Genomic DNA, 17,389 nt, shown 5'->3' with positions numbered 1-17,389 from the left:
AGCCAGGCTTCCAAGAACGTCTCACTGTGGAGGACCACCATGGAAATACCTTCTGTAGACAGTCCTTTGGCTTTGGTGTGTGCCGTTATAGTGCTTCGTTTCACCTGTGGGGGAGCTGCAGAGAAATGAAGCACTTGCCGCCAGGTTTCTCTGCAAATCCAAGGTGGAAACCCCATGATCCGCTTATTTATGGATGGTCATTTTAACCGAACAAGCCCTTTTAATGTAAATTCTGGTTTTGGACCCAATGAGTGCCTCCTGCCTGCATTGTTTGAACCCATTCTTGGTCATTTAGTTTGTAGCCTGGACGGTGTAATCGGTATAGATTATTCATAGTGTTTTGCTTCTGATGGAGACTTCAGGCTTCTCATATCTGATGTAATTACCAGTAATTGTATCAAGCGGCTCATCGCAGCCACCAAACTTGAGTCAAGCTCGGCTCTGCGGCGCAATTAGATTCCGTCCCTGCTATGTTCAATCAGAGATGTCCTGAGGCACCAAAATCTGACTCCTCATCTTCATTTCTTCACCTCTCTGATCCCTTTTGGTGCGCAGCAGCTCTCCACGTGTCAAGGTCACGCTCTCATCGGTCCAAGGATTTAATCAGTATTACGCTGTGCCTTTTTTGTAGGACCTGAGCGGCAAAAATGACCAGTTTGCCGGATTGATGTGGTGAAGCTCTAAAAGTCTATTGGAGGATTTACACACACGATTCACTTAATGTGCTTTATGCATTATTAATGCACATTTATAGGAGCGGCTTGAAATATACAGCTGGAATAGAACGTCTTTTACTTATTAATTGGTTCCCCTGAACTTTACGGGGCCGCGGGATTTAAAGCATTACTTGGTTTTTGAATATCATTTTACAATCTGAGAGTGCGGAGCTTGTGTTGCTTCCGGTTATGCCCTACTTGTATGATATTGCCCACAACAAAGATTAATTCCAATGTTGCTGTTTTCCCTGTTAGCTCTCAGGCTGCAGAACCTCTCTATTACCTTCTAGTTATAGACACCTAAATCATACTAGTCAACTTTTGTCTACAAGGAACCAAGTTTGCACAACCAGCAAAACATGTCCATGGCCATACCCTTTAACGAAGCTGTTCTCCACTGGTTGAAGAAACCTCCCAGAGTGCCTAGTTTCTGGGAGATTCCCAGAGGGCCTAGTTTCTGGGAGGTTCCCAGAGGGCCTAGTTTCTGGGAGGTTCCCAGAGGGCCTAGTTTCTGGGAGGTTCCAAGAGGGTCTAGTTTCTGGGAGGTTCCCAGAGGGCCTGGTTTTTGGGAGGTTCCCAGAGGGCCTAGTTTCTGGGAGGTTCCAAGAGGGTCTAGTTTCTGGGAGGTTCCCAGAGGGCCTGGTTTTTGGGAGGTTCCCAGAGGGCCTAGTTTCTGGGAGGTTTCCAGAGGGCCTAGTTTCTGGGAGGTTTCCAGAGGGCCTAGTTTCTGGGAGGATCCCAGAGGGCCTAGTTTCTGGGAGGATCCCAGAGGGCCTAGTTTCTGGGAGGTTCCCAGAGGGCCTAGTTTCTGGGAGGTTCCCAGAGGGCCTAGTTTCTGGGAGGTTCCCAGAGGGCCTAGCTTCTGGGAGGTTCCCAGAGGGCCTAGCTTCTGGGAGGTTCCCAGAGGGCCTAGTTTCTGGGAGGTTCCCAGAGGGCCTAGTTTCTGGGAGGTTCCCAGAGGGCCTAGTTTCTGGGAGGTTCCCAGAGGGCCTAGTTTCAGGGAGGATCCCAGAGGGCCTAGGTTCTGTGATGATCCCAGAGTGCCATGGGTGGGGTTTAGGCTAATTGGCCATAAAACGATTGGCTATTTTTAAATTGTAAGTAGACTTATTTGTGTGTATAATAGATATGGTTAACCTGAGAGAACGAGAGACATCAGAGTCCCTAAGAGTCAAGTTTGAAAAGTTGTATCTTGAGGGGGGTGATATTTTTTGTAAGATTTTTCCGAAAGCCAGTGGCACAATTAAAGAAGGTACCTAAACTGAAATCTGCTGGTTTGCTTTTCTCGTGAGCATAGAATGGTGTTGAACCTTCCTCACTGTTCTGTGCTCTGTTCTAAAGAATGTGGTTTCTCTCTGCACCTAATGCGGCATGATTTGAATTCTCCGTTCTATCGGTGGAAGTGTCCTTCAGATGTCTCTTTTCTTTGAGCCTTCCACATTACATTGTTTTACATCTCGAGCTACTAATCAACTATTATTCTTGTACTGTCTTTTACAGCTCTATTGATAGGTGGCTTTGACTTCATACTTCTCAGGACTGATTTCTATATATTTATCAGAAATGTCCATGGTGTATAGATATTTCCAGGAATAGAAAAAATTATGGTTTATTTAAACCCTTCCACCAACGCTTCACAGAAAAAAAACACACTTATTGTACTGTTGTCAATATCCTCTTTGAGAGATTCAGAGAGAAAGTGTGCTGCTTTATTTTAAGCTGGATTCAGTGCTACACTGCTCAGTGTTACTGTATAATGTTCTCCGTGCTGCTGCTTCTGAACATGTTTCATAGAGACAGGACCACAGGAATCTTTTATTTCTCTGTTTACTGTGTTGTCGACATCATTCTTGAGAGATTCGGAGACAAAAAGTAGTGCTGCGTTTTAAGCTGGATTCATACCTACAATTCACAGTGCTGCTGCTTCTTAACATATGCTACATAAAGACGAAAGAGCAGGAGTCTCGTGTCTGTGTACTGTGCTTTTTTGCATCATTCTTGAGCGATTCAGAGGCAAAGAGTTTTGCTTATTTCTGAGCTGGATTGAGAGCTACACTGCTCAGTGCTGCTGTATAATAATTTCCATGTTGCTGAGAATGTGCTACATAAAGACAAAAGAGCAGGAGTCTTGTGTCTGTGTACTGTGCGTTTTTTCATCATTCTTGAGTAATTTCGAGGCATAGAACGTTGTTTATTTCTGATCTGGATTGAGCTACACTGATCAGTGCTGCTGTATAATATTCTCCATGCTGCTGCTGAGCATGTGCTACATAAAGACAAAAGAGTAGGAGTCTCGTGTCTGCGTACTGAGCATTTTGCATCATTCTTGAGCGATTCAGAGGCAAAGAAAGTTTCTTATTTCTGAGCAGGATTCAGAGCTACACTGCTCAGTGCTGCAGTGTAATGTTCTCCATGCTGCTGCTGAGCATGTGCTACATAAAGACAAAAGAGCAGGAGTCTCTTGTCTGTGTACTGTGCACTTTGCATTATTCTTGAGCGAAAGGCAAAAAAGTGTTGCTTATTTGTGTTGAGGCAGGGAGTGTTGAGGCAGGGAGTGTTGAGGCAGGGAGTGTTGAGGCAGGGAGTGTTGAGGCAGGGAGTGTTGAGGCAGGGAGTGTTGAGGCAGGGAGTGTTGAGGCAGGGAGTGTTGAGGCAGGGAGTGTTGAGGCAGGGAGTGTTGAGGCAGGGAGTGTTGAGGCAGGGAGTGTTGAGGCAGGGAGTGTTGAGGCAGGGAGTGTTGATTATTTCTGAGCTGGATTCAGAGCTACACTGCTCAGTTCTGCTGTATAGTGTCCTCCATGCTGCTGCTGCTTTTGAACATGTTACATAGAGACAGGAGAGCAGGAATCTATTATGTCTCTGTGTACTGTGTGTTGACATCATTCTTGAGGTCTCTTCCTACTAGCTCAGAGTCAATTGATAACCAGAGTGAGCCTGCTGGTGACAAATGCTGGATACAAGTCATAATAGCCAGAAATGGTGTTATTTCTCATGGGCACATACGACATTCTATTTTGAGAAGTCACCTGGACATCGGGCATGCTTTAAAGATAGTGAAAAAAATGCTGTCATGTGAGGTTATCGCAAGAAAAAAAAAAAAAGACACAAGTACAATACGTGTTCACTTAATTAGTCTTGTTTGAAATTCTGCTATCCTCTGCGCTAATTAGTGACATTGAATTAAAAGTAAATGATCTGGTTTGCCCACTCATGAACTCAAGTGCCTTTTCAGTATAAACCTCATGTGCTCTCCCGGTAGTCGCTGTCCCTGCCTCCTGCCTGCAGACTATTGTGATCCCGATTTGTTTTTTTTCTCCTTCTCGGTAATCTCTCGGGTTCTTGGACTCGCGTTGTCTTTAGACTTTGTTTCCTGCCAAAACGCACTTCCAAGCGGCGAATGTACATTGTGTTAGCAAACAATATAGTATTTGCTACAATTCTTTACTTTGGCTATTCCCCAGATAAGTGTGGATTTCACCACCTTATCCCTGAACTTGCTATATCAATGATCTCCTATCGCGAAATGCAACATTTCATTACATTTTGCAGTGTGGAAACAGTCAGCATGCTGCCTTTTTTTTTTTTTTTTTTTTTTAATTTTTTTTTAATCTGCTGAAATAAGTACATTTTGCAACTTGCTAATTGAGTTCAGGTATTAAAGGCACCAAAGTTTTAATGTACAATCTCGGGGCATGACATGTTCATTACCTGTTTGTCAAAGTTCTTTGATGAGAACTTTGTGTGAAGGGGCTGGATAACTTCTCATTTCAGTGGTAAGCCAGCCCCCTTCTCTGTGCATACTTAGGCTTTGTTGGCTAAGTGGGCTGGCTGACAGCTCATTTCAATAGCTAGGCTTCCCCCTTCTCTTTTACAATGGCTGATTGAGAAGGGGGCTGGCTGACAGCTCATTTCAATAGCTAGGCTTCCCACTTCTCTTTTACAATGGATATGACAGAAGGGGGCTGGCTGACTGCTCATTTCAATAACTAAACCACCAGCCTTCTCTGTCTACAATGGCTCTGGAAGAGAATGGGGGCTGGCTGATCAGTTTAATAGCTGAATCGCCCTCTTCTTTATACAATGGCTGTATCAGAAGGGGGCTGACTGACTAATCATTTTAAAGCCAAGCTGCCCCCTCATATATACAATGGCTGAGCAAGAAGGAGGCTGGCTGACTGCTGATTTTAATAGCTCAGCTGCTTCTTTCTTCAAAAACAATGGCTGTGACGGAAGGGGGTTGGCTGACCATTTTAAGAGGCAAATTGCCCCTTTCTCTATGCAATGGCTATTACATAAGCTATCTGGCTGACTCCTTATTTCAATAATGACCTAGAATGTCCCCTGCTCTGTGACACAAGGGGGCTGGCTTACTGGTCCTTTTAATATTTTTACCGCCCCTTCTCTATAAAATGGTTGTGAAAGGAGGCTGGCTGATTACGGTATTTCAATAGCTCAGCCCCTTCATTCTCCATATAAAATGGCTTTGGCAGACAAGGGGGCTGGCTTTGCTATTAAAATAATGCAATTGGCAGCCAACTTCACACACTTCTCCAATTTTGTGTTTAATACAGATTAAAAGAGGACCGGCTGGGACACCTAATCTATTTTTTACGATGTACGTAGTCTATTGTTCCTTGTTCTCCGCCATTCAGCGGTCAGTTATAACCTGATGGTAGGTTCAGAACTATCCGTGCCTTATAATTACTGCTTGTCGCCAGTTTGTGGACCCTTTTACTGATGTATTGAATAGTATTTGCGGCTCTGAAGGTCCCTTGCTTTATATTAACGAGTGTCCTTTTTTTTTTTTCTTTCTACAGGTGTGTATGGACCCGAGAACTGGGTAATGACCAGCGTGGATTGTAAAGGCCTTCACCAGTCCCCCATAGACATTGTTGATTACACTGCCAATATTCGGGATGAGTTCCAAGAGCTTGTACTGGACGGATTCGAGAACGAGTCTTCCAACAAGACGTGGATGAAGAACACCGGCAAAACAGGTGACTATTCCCAGAGCGAGCTCACGTTAAATAATTGATGGAAAATTGTGTATATGTGGGAGGCATAAGTCATTTCTAAAGTGTGCTTAGTACGGGGTTCCCAGGAATAGCTACTAGAGGAAACACTTGAGGACGGCAGATAATTAACTATTCCTAGAAAATAATAAATATCTAAAAAAAAAAAAAAAAAATTTACTAAAGGTCTTACCTGCTTTTAATTGGTGGTGAGGACATCTGCTGGTCACAGTGATGTACTACACCCCATCCAATAACCACAGTGAGGAGGTTGAGCATAATATTTCAAGTGAAAAAATCAGGTTAATTATGATGCACTTTTTCAATAAAATCTCACAGCTGTGATGGGAAACTCAATATCCCAGTAGTGAGTGCGGGGGACATTAACTTGGTTTAGGGTGATTAAAGTGGAGGGATACAGAGAGGTTTATTGCTCCGCTACTCTCAGTCCATTTTCCAAGATTGCATTCTCATGCACCCTATTATTCACTTACATCTGCCACATAAATCACCGCTCGCCTATCTGCGAGTAACGGGATGCTAGGGTTTTTTTTATTTAATATACAACTAAACAAAATGATCTGGATCAAAGCCACGGGGTCTATAAATTCTGTGAAACCACCAAATCCTGCGTTTTAATATTCTGGCTTATTGGTTTGGCGCCCAGACGTGGTATCCTTCCAAGGCCTCAGACTTGTTGTGAGCCTGGTCATGACGGTCCGTGCTCTGATTAAATAATGGTTTATAGGACGGATGTCACGGCTAAACATATGGCCACAAATATCTGCTCTGCTTTTTGATACAATGGTCTTGAAAAAGATATTAAAGGTGATGTCTCGGGACAATTTTATTACCGAAACTAGTTGCACGGCTGTATAGCTCCTCGCCCAACAAGAAAAATGACACCTGTCTTGTAGAAATCGGATGTGCCAGGGCTGAGAAATCAAGCTTTTGAAGCCACATGCAAATTAGTTATGAAGTGCATTGGGGGCGTGTCAGTAGTCGGAGAGCACTTCCTGATAAATTTGCATGTGGCTTCAAAGCTCGATATCTCAGCGCTGGCACATCGGATTACTACAAGACAGGTGTCATTTTTCTCATTGCGCTAGTGACGCGGCGACCCAATTAGGACATGAAAGGTTTGGGATCTTGATCTGTGCTCTTTAAAGAAAAGTTATCAGCATAAAAGAATATATTGTTTAAATCAGGTTTTTGTGTTCCACGTATTAAAAAAAAAAAAAAGTAAAAAATGCAATGCCCTCCGCCTATATCACAATCTTTATTCAAAACAAAAACAAACAAAAGTAGCACTTTTTACTCTGGTCATTGGGGCTTTGTTAGCCCCATTCTTCTTGACATTTCTGAAAGCGTTTTCAGCAGGCTCCTTATCAGCAGAGGCAGCATTACAATAACAAGTAGCACAGCTTGATAACCTCGGATCTACCAGTCACAGTAGAGGATGTCACAGCTGACACTGTTTCTCGTTCCTTCACAATTCTCTTTGCACACGCTCGTTGGATGCTTCAATACAAAATATAGGGCTTGACCATTGTGGCTATGTACAGGTGTTATTTCCTGATACAACAGGAAGTTATCAGCAGAGGCAGCATTACAATAACAAGTAGCACAGCTTGATAACCTAGAATCTACCAGTCACAGTAGAGGATGTCACAGCTGACACTGTTTCTTGTTCCTTCACAATTCTCTTTGCACACGCTTGTTGGATGCTTCAATACAAAATATAGGGCTTGACCATTGTGGCTATGTACAGGTGTTATTTCCTGATACAACAGGAAGTTAGTTTAAAAAAGCCTACAACATTTTTAATATAGACTTTGCTATGAAAAACAAGAAAATTGCCAAAAATTATTTAAAAAAAAAAGAAAGGAAAAATTAATTATTATAAAATACTGATTTAAACAATAGGTCATTTTCTAATGATGGTTCCTCTTTGTCTGGCACAGTTAACATAGTGAACATTTATATATAGAAGGTTTTTATTCGGATGGGCTGGTGATCAGTCCACATCGCTCACGCTTATTCCTTGATAAAGCAGCACGGACAGATCTACCTGGAACACTTAGCGCAAAAACAAAATCTTGTAACCCCCGGCTATTAGCGGAACATTTCAGACTGTAAATCCTTCCAGAGGTTCTTTAAATTATTTATCTATGCTACAAGTAAAATGACCTCCAAGAGTCCGATTAATCACTTCCATCTAATGCAGTATTTATACAATGCTATTACATCCCCATTGTGTCTTCCACCTTATCCGATACACACACAGCGCAGCCTCTCCAAAAAAAACAGTTCGCGTTCAATGCAAATATTTGAATGCACCTTATTATTTTGAGTCGCATAACTGTGTTTTTTTTTTTTTTTTATTTAAAGCAGATTTTTCTCCCCTAATTGTGCTCTATGTAAATAGAAATGGCATTAAACGCCTTAAATTATTAATTTGTAGACTAAGATTATTGCTGCTCTTTGTATTACTTGTGTCACGGGGACTCGCTGTTAGAATGTAGAAAATACTTCTATGAAATCCAGATTAAAAAATTCAAGATATTTTCTTCAAATAAAGAAAAAAAAGATTAAATGTGATAAACTGGTGGCGATTGGAATATTAGGACCCCCACCGATTACCAAAATGTAGCTGGGGTGCGTGCTTGACCACCTGTCTTCAAGCTAATGCTAACCTCGGTCTTGTAGATGGGGAAGATAGTCGCTTGAAATTGGACCACTAATAATCTAGTGTTTATCATCTACTTCAAGGTGGGATACCCCTTTTAAAATTCAGAATTTTAAGGGGGTGGTTCACCACTTCTACATGGATGTCCAATCAGCAGGGTGGGTCATGAATATCATAATATTGGGGGTCTGCACCCACACACCTTCCGCCGTCAGCTGTTCTCAACTACGGCTGGAAATGGTCTACAGAGTGGAACAGCATTGCTCCATACACCATGTAGTGGTCACTGCCGGGTACTGCAGCTCAGCTCCATACACCATGTAGTGGTCACTGCCGGGTACTGCAGCTCAGCTCCATACACCATGTAGTGGTCACTGCCGGGTACTGCAGCTCAGCTCCATACACCATGTAGTGATCACTGCCGGGTACTGCAGCTCGGCTCCATACACCATGTAGTGGTCACTGCCGGGTACTGCAGCTCGGCTCCATACACCATGTAGTGGTCACTGCCGGGTACTGCAGCTCGGCTCCATACACCATGTAGTGGTCACTGCCGGATACTGCAGCTCAGCTCCATACACCATGTAGTGTTCACTGCCGGGTACTGCAGCTCGGCTCCATACACCATGTAGTGGTCACTGCCGGGTACTGCAGCTCAGCTCCATACACCATGTAGTGGTCACTGCCGGGTACTGCAGCTCAGCTCCATACACCATGTAGTGATCACTGCCGGGTACTGCAGCTCAGCTCCATACACCATGTAGTGGTCACTGCCGGGTACTGCAGCTCAGCTCCATACACCATGTAGTGGTCACTGCCGGGTACTGCAGCTCGGCTCCATACACCATGTAGTGATCACTGCCGGGTACTGCAGCTCGGCTCCATACACCATGTAGTGGTCACTGCCGGGTACTGCAGCTCGGCTCCATACACCATGTAGTGGTCACTGCCGGGTACTGCAGCTCAGCTCCATACACCATGTAGTGGTCACTGCCAGGTACTGCAGCTCAGCTCCATACACCATGTAGTGGTCACTGCCGGGTACTGCAGCTCAGCTCCATACACCATGCAGTGGTCGCTGCCGGGTACTGCAGCTCAGCTCCATACACCATGTAGTGGTCACTGCCGGGTACTGCAGCTCAGCTCCATACACCATGTAGTGGTCGCTGCCGGGTACTGCAGCTCAGCTCCATACACCATGTAGTGGTCGCTGCCGGGTACTGCAGCTCAGCTCCATACACCATGTAGTGGTCACTGCGGGTACTGCAGCTCAGCTCTCATGCTCTTCAATAGTGAAGCTGCAGCACATCTTAGCAGCCACTACAGTGTATGGAGCAGTGTGTCTATATATTAATGTTAGTGTGTGTGTTTTGTATATCAGTGTGACCATGTGTGTTTTTCACTAACACCAATATATAAACGCACTCTCATACTGCTATACAAACACACAGATATATACACACACTAACGCTGATCTATAAACACACTGTCACGGGGTTACCGCAACAGAGAGGAGTCAGAAGACCAGATTGTCTGATTTCTCCTATACCTGCACTTATTAGAAGCACTTCACCTGCGTTTTAAACAGTGGTGGTTTATTTTGGCAGTACAGGGGTTAATCGGCCATGTTGGGGGCTCTGGGAGTCTGGGCTCTCGGCTGAGCTCGGTTAGTCCCTCCCATCCCCTATATAATGTGGGCCATGACTGACACACATTGTCTGAGCTAGCATATGCTGCATGGGTTAGAGATAACTTCTCCAAACTCCTTCTCATATAACCCCCAAAACACTTCTCTAATTCCCTTCCCTCCTCATACTTTGGTTTTTCCCCATCCTCCACTCCCCAGTGCATTCCTCTGTTAAATGTGAGTGAATATTTGTATGCTTGGTATTTTCAGTTGCCCCTGTTTGTGATGCCTTGTTCATCTGTTTGGTGTACTGCTGTGCATGGCAGTGCCCCCTATTCCCTGGGTGGGGGAAGGGAACAGATGAAGGGCAGATACAGGCGATAAGGCAAGGGTGGTGGCCTTGGTATCTTCACCTTCAGAAGTATCCCGGGGAATAGGGCGAGCTAGGGCGCCTCTAGTGATAGGGACAGGGACGGTGTCCCTGGTCCCAGGACAAATAACAGTCATGACTCACACATTTCGGTAACACTATATATCAATCAGTGTTTGTATATCAGTGTTTGTGTTATATAAACACACACTGATCTGTAAAGACACACTCACTAACACTATACATCAGTATTAGTGCGTGTTTATATATCAATGTTAGTGTTTATATAGCGCATTGAAACACTGATGTAAACACGCTAACACTGATATAGTGTTAGTGAGTGTGTGTGCATTTATATATGTGTGTGTTTATAGATTAGTGTCAGTGAGTCATAGAAACACATACTCTCACGGATATACAAAACAAACACGCACAGATATACATACACTGATGTATACACACACATTCGCTAACCCTGTATATCAGTGGTCGTATGTGTGTGTTCATCAATCAGTGTGTGTTTGTATGTCAGTGCTAGTGTGTGTTTGTATGTTAGTGTGTGTTTATAGATCAGTGTGTTTGTATGTTAGTGTGTGTTTATAGATCAGTGTGTGTTTGTATGTCAGTGTTAGTGTGTGTTTATAGATCAGTGTGTATTTGTATGTCAGTGTTAGTGTGTGTTTATAGATCAGTGTGTGTTTGTATGTCAGTGTTAGTGTGTGTTTATAGATCAGTGTGTGTTTGTATGTTAGTGTGCTTATAGATCAGTGTGTGTTTGTGTCTGTTAGTGTGTGTGTTTATAGATCAGTGTGTGTGTCAGTGCTAGTGTGTGTTTATAGATCAGTATGTGTTTATATATCCGTATTAGTGTGTGTTTATAGATCAGTGTGTGTTTGTATGTCAGTGTTAGTGTGTGTTTGTATGTTAGTGTGTTTATAGATCAGTGTGTTTGTATGTTAGTGTGTGTTTATAGATCAGTGTGTGTTTGTATCTCAGTTAGTGTGTGTGTGTTTATAGATCAGTGTGTTTGTATGTCAGTTAGTGTGTGTTTGTATGTTAGTGTGTGTTTATAGATCAGTGTGTGTTTATAGATCCGTATTAGTGTGTCTTTATACAGCACACACACTGATATAAACACACACGCTAACACGAATATATTATATTTTCTGCATGTACAGGTTTTCCGGTTGTCAGACCTCCACTGATCTGATGATGATTACCTTTCCTACAGAAAGGTCAGAAGTATAAGAATAATGGACGGTCCCTTTTAAAGGGAAGGTGCCATCAAAAAAATTTTTTTTCAGAAATTGTAAAAATGTAAATAATTAATGATTACATTTTCTTAAAAAATATTATCATTTGTTTATAATTTAGTAAAATATGAAAAATAATTTGAAAAGTTTTGGAATTTCCACTTTTAAACACTAGGGGGAGCAGCTGCTGAAATTTCAGAAAAACCTAGTGTACAACTAGCTCACATTACAGCACTGCAGTAATTATGGGCGGAGTCTGCTGACCTGTGTGATGTCTCCTCTCCTCCCCTTCTGGGTGTTTGCTAAGGGATTAGAGAGGATGATATTCAGGAACCCAGTGAGCAGCCATTTTGTTGGTGACTGCAGAGTATGGCTGCCGTCACACTATCAGTATTTGGTCAGTATTTTACCTCAGTATTTGTAAGCCAAAACCAGGAGTGGAACAAATAGAGGAAAAGTATAATAGAAACATATGCACCACGTCTGCATTTATCACCCACTCCTGGTTTTGGCTACAAATACTGAGGTAAAATACAAACCAAATACTGATAGTGTGACGGCAGCCTTATACTGACAAGTAGACAGTCACCAAGGATGGCAGGCAGCAAGGATTCTGGGAGATATGTGGTGGAGGAAGCAGGGTGACAACAGCACAGAGTATTTCAGGAGAGCAGTGTGCTGGTCTATAGGGGCCCCCTGTTTGGTGCGCGGAGCAGCCAGGGATTGTACATAGAGCGCTGTCTTTTATACACATGGATGGACCGTCTGCTCCACAGAAATCCAGGAAACATTTCTGCGGCTTGATGGCCTGGTCTGATACAGACTTTGCATGCAGACCCCATTCCCCTCCTCAGATCCTGTCCTGGCGATGTGTGAGGCGACAGGCGAAGTACGGGGTGACGCTGGGAAGGAAATGTAGCCATATAGTAACGATAAAAATGAGACCCCTCTCTTCAGCTGCCTCACCAGCCTTCCCCTGACTACACGTAACTGGAGGTCATGCTTTACCTTCTATTACCCCAGACCCGTGTGCAGGTGCTCAGCCAGAACCACCATAGAATGGGTCCGCTTTCTGAAGATAATACTGCCATAGTGTTCTCACATAATACCGCCATATAGATCACACATAATACCGCCAGTGTTCTCACATACCACCATATGCTTCTCACATAATACCGCCATATAGATCACCCATAATGCTGCCACATAGATCTCACATGCATTGTAAATAAAGACTCGGCCAGAATAAAGTCCTTTATTAATCTTTTTTATACCATACCGAATACATAATCCTCGACTCCCTCATATCCCACAACAAAAATAATAAATCACAATGGGGAAAGACACGCAGGGGGGAGAGGAGTGCATAGGAGAGGATTAGATACTGACTGCTGAGCCGTGTATCTAATCCTGTCCTGTGTGATACTGTGGTGCGCCGTGTATCTAATCCTATCTTGTGTGATACTGTACACAGGACAGGATTAGCTACACAAGACTAGATTAGCTACACAGGACAGAGGTAGCAGTGGTAGATGGTATATAGAGGCAGGCAGCAGTGGTAGATGGTATATAGAGGCAGGCAGCAGTGGTAGATGGTATATAGAGGCTGGTAGCAGTGGTATATAGGGGCAGGTAGCAGTGGTATATAGAAGCAGGTAGCAGTGGTATATAGGGGCAGGTAACAGTGGTATATAGAAGCAGGTAGCAGTGGTATATAGGGGCAGGTAGCAGTGGTATATAGGAGCAGGTAGTGGTATATAGAGGCAGGTAGCAGTGGTATATAGGAGCAGGTAGTGGTATATGGGGGCAGGTAACAGTGGTATATAAGGGCTGGTAGCAGTGGTATATAGGGGCAGGTAGCAGTGGTATATAGGGGCAGGTAGCAGTGGTATATAGGAGCAGGTAGCAGTGGTATATAGGGGCAGGTCGCAGTGGTATATAGGAGCAGGTAGCAAAGAAAAAACATTTTTAACCCTTTATTTAGTATGCTTTTATGTCCAGAGAGACCTTCCAACACTATGCAATGTCTTTTCGCTGCGATCTGGACACTTTCAATCTTGACCAGTGTTATTTGGATCTATTGGCAGAATGGAGTGAATCCGCCTAATTTCCGGAGAATCGCTCCCTTCTGGATACAATCTCACAAGATATCAGATTATTGATGGAATTTCACTGCTTTTAATGTTCCATGAAAGTTTCTATGAAACTTTGTGTTTGAAAAAGCTGAAATCTGAAAGCGTTTGTCAGAGCTGGTATCTTACTGCGATAAGCAAGAAACCAAATCTAAGATGATCTTATAATTATGGGGGAGCCGCTGATTGTAATGGAGTAAAAAAAAAGAATTCACATTTTAGGATGATAATTGTTAGGCGAGATCAATGCTACAATGAACCATATAATGAATATTAAAGTAAATGTTATCCCATATTGATCCGTGATAAATATTTAAGGGCTGAATGTATAAATGTAAACTTATTTGTTATGGGCAGGACTTGGTTGTAAATTATATTTATGGCCAGGATTATTTTCATCGGGTTAAACCTATTATTTTCTTTCTTGCTCCACAATAATCTGTTGGTAAAGACGTTAATTAGTCCCACAGATAACACCACAAGTTCCGGTTAAACTGATAATTTGTGTTAAGCTTATACCGGGCTGAGTGCCGTACACAACCTATCGATGATTGCGCTGATTGCAGAGAAATCTCCTACCTGCTATGGATTTTATAGGGGGTTAAAGGGAGTCGGTCATCGCAAAGGTTTGTTTACAGGAGATCAAGAATGGCAGAGATAGATGGGAAACAAGAAGATGGGAAGGCGCTCTGAACTGCGTGGCTGCGACATGATGTACCATGTGACTGTGCTAGGTTTGAGCAGTCATTTTCTGCTGACAAAATCTCTTTAAAAGCAACTGAGCGAATGTTTGAGATGATGCTGATGATCCCCAGCCTTCCTCAGCCTGGTCTTTTGTCTTGCTTGATTTTTTTTTTGGCATACTCTAGCTCACTCTTCCGCTCTCTGGCTATTATTTTGCTCTCGCTTGCTGTCCTGCTTTGACTCCCTCTGTCAGCCTGGTGCTCACTTTCTCTGCCTGGCTCACTCGCCTGCTCCCTTTGTCTTGCTCGCCAGCGCTTTCTGTCTGACTCGCTCACCTTCTCTTTCTGTCTGGCTTGCTAGCCTGCTCTTTTTCTTTGTCTGGCTCGCTTGCATGCTCTTTCTTTCTGTCTGGCTCACTCACCTGCTCTTTCTTTGTTTTTTTTTGTCTGGCTTGAGCACATGCCCTTTCTGTCTGGTTTGCTCACCTGCTTGTTCTTTAGGTACCGTCACATTAAGCGATGCTGCAGCGATATAGACAACGATGCAGATCGCTGCAGCGTCGCTGTTTAGTCGTTGTGTGGTCGCTGGAGAGCTGTCACACAGACAGCTCTCCAGCGACCAACGATGCCGAATTCCCCGGGTAACCAGGGTAAACATCGGGTTACTAAGCGCAGGGCCGCGCTTAGTAACCCGATGTTTACCCTGGTTACCATTGTAAATGTAAAAAAAAAACACTACATACTTACATTCCGGTGTCTGTCGCGTCCCCCGGCGTCCGCTTCCCTGCACTGTGTAAGCGCCGGTCGTAAAGCACAGCGGTGATGTCACCGCTTTGCTCTTCCTTACGGCCGGCCGGCGCTGACACAGTGCAGGGAAGCTGACGCCGGGGGACGCGACAGACACCAGAATGTAAGTATGTAGTGTTTTTTTTTTTTTACATTTACAATGGTAACCAGGGTAAACATCGGGTTACTAAGCGCGGCCCTGCGCTTAGTAACCTGATGTTTACCCTGGTTACAAGTGAACACATCGCTGGATTGGCGTCACACACGCCGATTCAGCGATGTCAGCGGGTGATCCAGCGACGAAATAAAGTTCTGGCCTTCTAGCTCCGACCAGCGATGTCACAGCAGGATCCTGATCGCTGCTGCGTGTCAAACACAACGATATCGCTATCTAGGACGCTGCAACGTCACGGATCGCTATCGTTATCGTTCTAAAGTTGCTCAGTGTGAAGGTACCTTTTGTCTGGCTCGTTCACCTTCTTTCTGTCTGGCTTGCTCACATGCCCTTTTTGTCTCGCATGCTCGCTCTTGCTTTCTTTCTTTGTCTTGCTCGCTTGCCTGCTTTTTTATTATTTGTGTCGCTCGCTTGCTCTTTATTTCTTTTCTGGCTGACTCACCTGCTCTTTGTTTCTGTCTGGCTCACTCGCCTGCTTTTTCTTTGTCTGGCTCGCTCTCAACTTCTTTCTTTTTATCTGGCTTGCTCACATGCTCTTTTTTTTGTCTCGCTTGCTCACCTGCTCTTTTTCTTTGTCTGGCCCGATCTCTTGCTCTTTCTTTTTGTCTGGCTCACTTGCCTGCTCTCTTTGTTTCTGTCTGGCTCGTTCGCCTTCTCTTCCTGTCAAGCTTGCTCGCATGCCCTTTTTGTCTCGCTTGCTTGCTCTTTCCTTCTTTGTCTGGCTCGCTCGCTTACGCTTTCTTTCTTTGTTTGGCGGACTCACCTGCTCTTTGTTTCTGTCTGGCTCTCTTGCTCTTTTTTTTTTCTTTGTCTGACTCGCTCACTTGCTCTTTCTTTGTCGGGCTCGCTCGCCTGCTCTTTTTCTCTCTCGTTTGCTCTCTTTCTGTCTGGCCCACTCGCCTGCTTGCCTGCTCTCTGTCTGTTATGCTCATTCTGGTTTGACTTCTCTCTGGGTGACTCTGGATCTCTCGTCTGCTTTCTCTATCCGGCTTTGGCTCATGCTCTCTGTCTGGCTCTCACGCTTTCCTACGACTTTGTTAGATTTTATCATTTCTAATAAACTATTTGCTAATTCCCAATGCATATTATCCTTTTACGGTTTGATTAGTCTCTTGAACAAAATCTGTTTTAAAAAGGCTGACAAAAATTGTCGCCCCAGATTCCTATTGGATCCATTTTTTTTTTCTAGGTAAAGCAGCTGCTTATCTTCTCAATCATCCAGTTGGGAACTTGATGGAACTTTAAAAATCATGGTGACCCATCCGACAGTCACGGGTGTCTCCAATTTCCCCTATCCACCAGTTAGACTCGCCCTTGCATGTGTGGCTTTCGCACTCTGTCAGATCCTCCTCCCCCCTGTAATGAACCATCTTTCTCGATTTTGTGAAAAGGATTGATTTCATCTTTTCGCAGGGATTATAGATTGACCTTTTGTTTGAACCAAGTTTTGCTCAGTGATGACTGTGAGAACAATCAGAAGATTCAACTCAAAGCGTAATATCAGTATAGTATCGATCTGCTGATCAGTGAGCGTCCGTCGTGGGATGCTCCGCGGTGCCTCGCTCCGCCATTGATCAGGAAACGGCGTTTTATTCTTGTAGCTCGATTTATTCTTGTAGCTTGATACATCGCTGTCTTCCATTAACCTGATGTTGGAAAAAATAAAAAAAATGCATGGGGCGGATAGAGCTCATTATGCGTTTCAATACATCAGTCATACAAGGCCCAGGCTTTAAAAGCATCAATCATGGGCGAAGAAGTAGAGAAACTTCAACATCTTTCACTTCTCCTCCTCCTCCTCCTCCTCCGCTTTTTTTTTTACATTTTTCCTTTTCTGGTCATTTCCTGCCAATCCACGACGTGATCTTGCTTCTGTCATAGCTCATCCGCACATCTCACAATAGCTAGTCTCAATTCGTTCAGTAACTCGCTGTCTAGGTCGATAA

At 43.9% G+C, this 17,389-nt stretch overlaps 1 protein-coding gene across 2 annotated transcripts in view; it reads left to right on the top strand.

Moving 5' to 3' along the window:
• The window catches only part of PTPRG (protein tyrosine phosphatase receptor type G), a 572,884-nt gene that overhangs the window by 260,594 nt on the left and 294,901 nt on the right, over positions 1-17,389 (top strand). For both annotated transcript variants that reach the window (XM_069736625.1, XM_069736626.1), the window contains exon 3: positions 5,534-5,713. In XM_069736625.1, coding sequence (XP_069592726.1) covers positions 5,534-5,713 — 180 coding nt within the window. The remainder of the gene's footprint in view (positions 1-5,533; positions 5,714-17,389) is intronic.

The sequence above is a fragment of the Ranitomeya imitator genome, chromosome 8 (assembly GCF_032444005.1).
Source record: "Ranitomeya imitator isolate aRanImi1 chromosome 8, aRanImi1.pri, whole genome shotgun sequence".
Lineage (NCBI taxonomy): Eukaryota > Metazoa > Chordata > Amphibia > Anura > Dendrobatidae > Ranitomeya > Ranitomeya imitator.
Note: the sequence above shows the minus strand (reverse complement) of the source record. Positions and strands in the feature narration are given on the sequence as shown.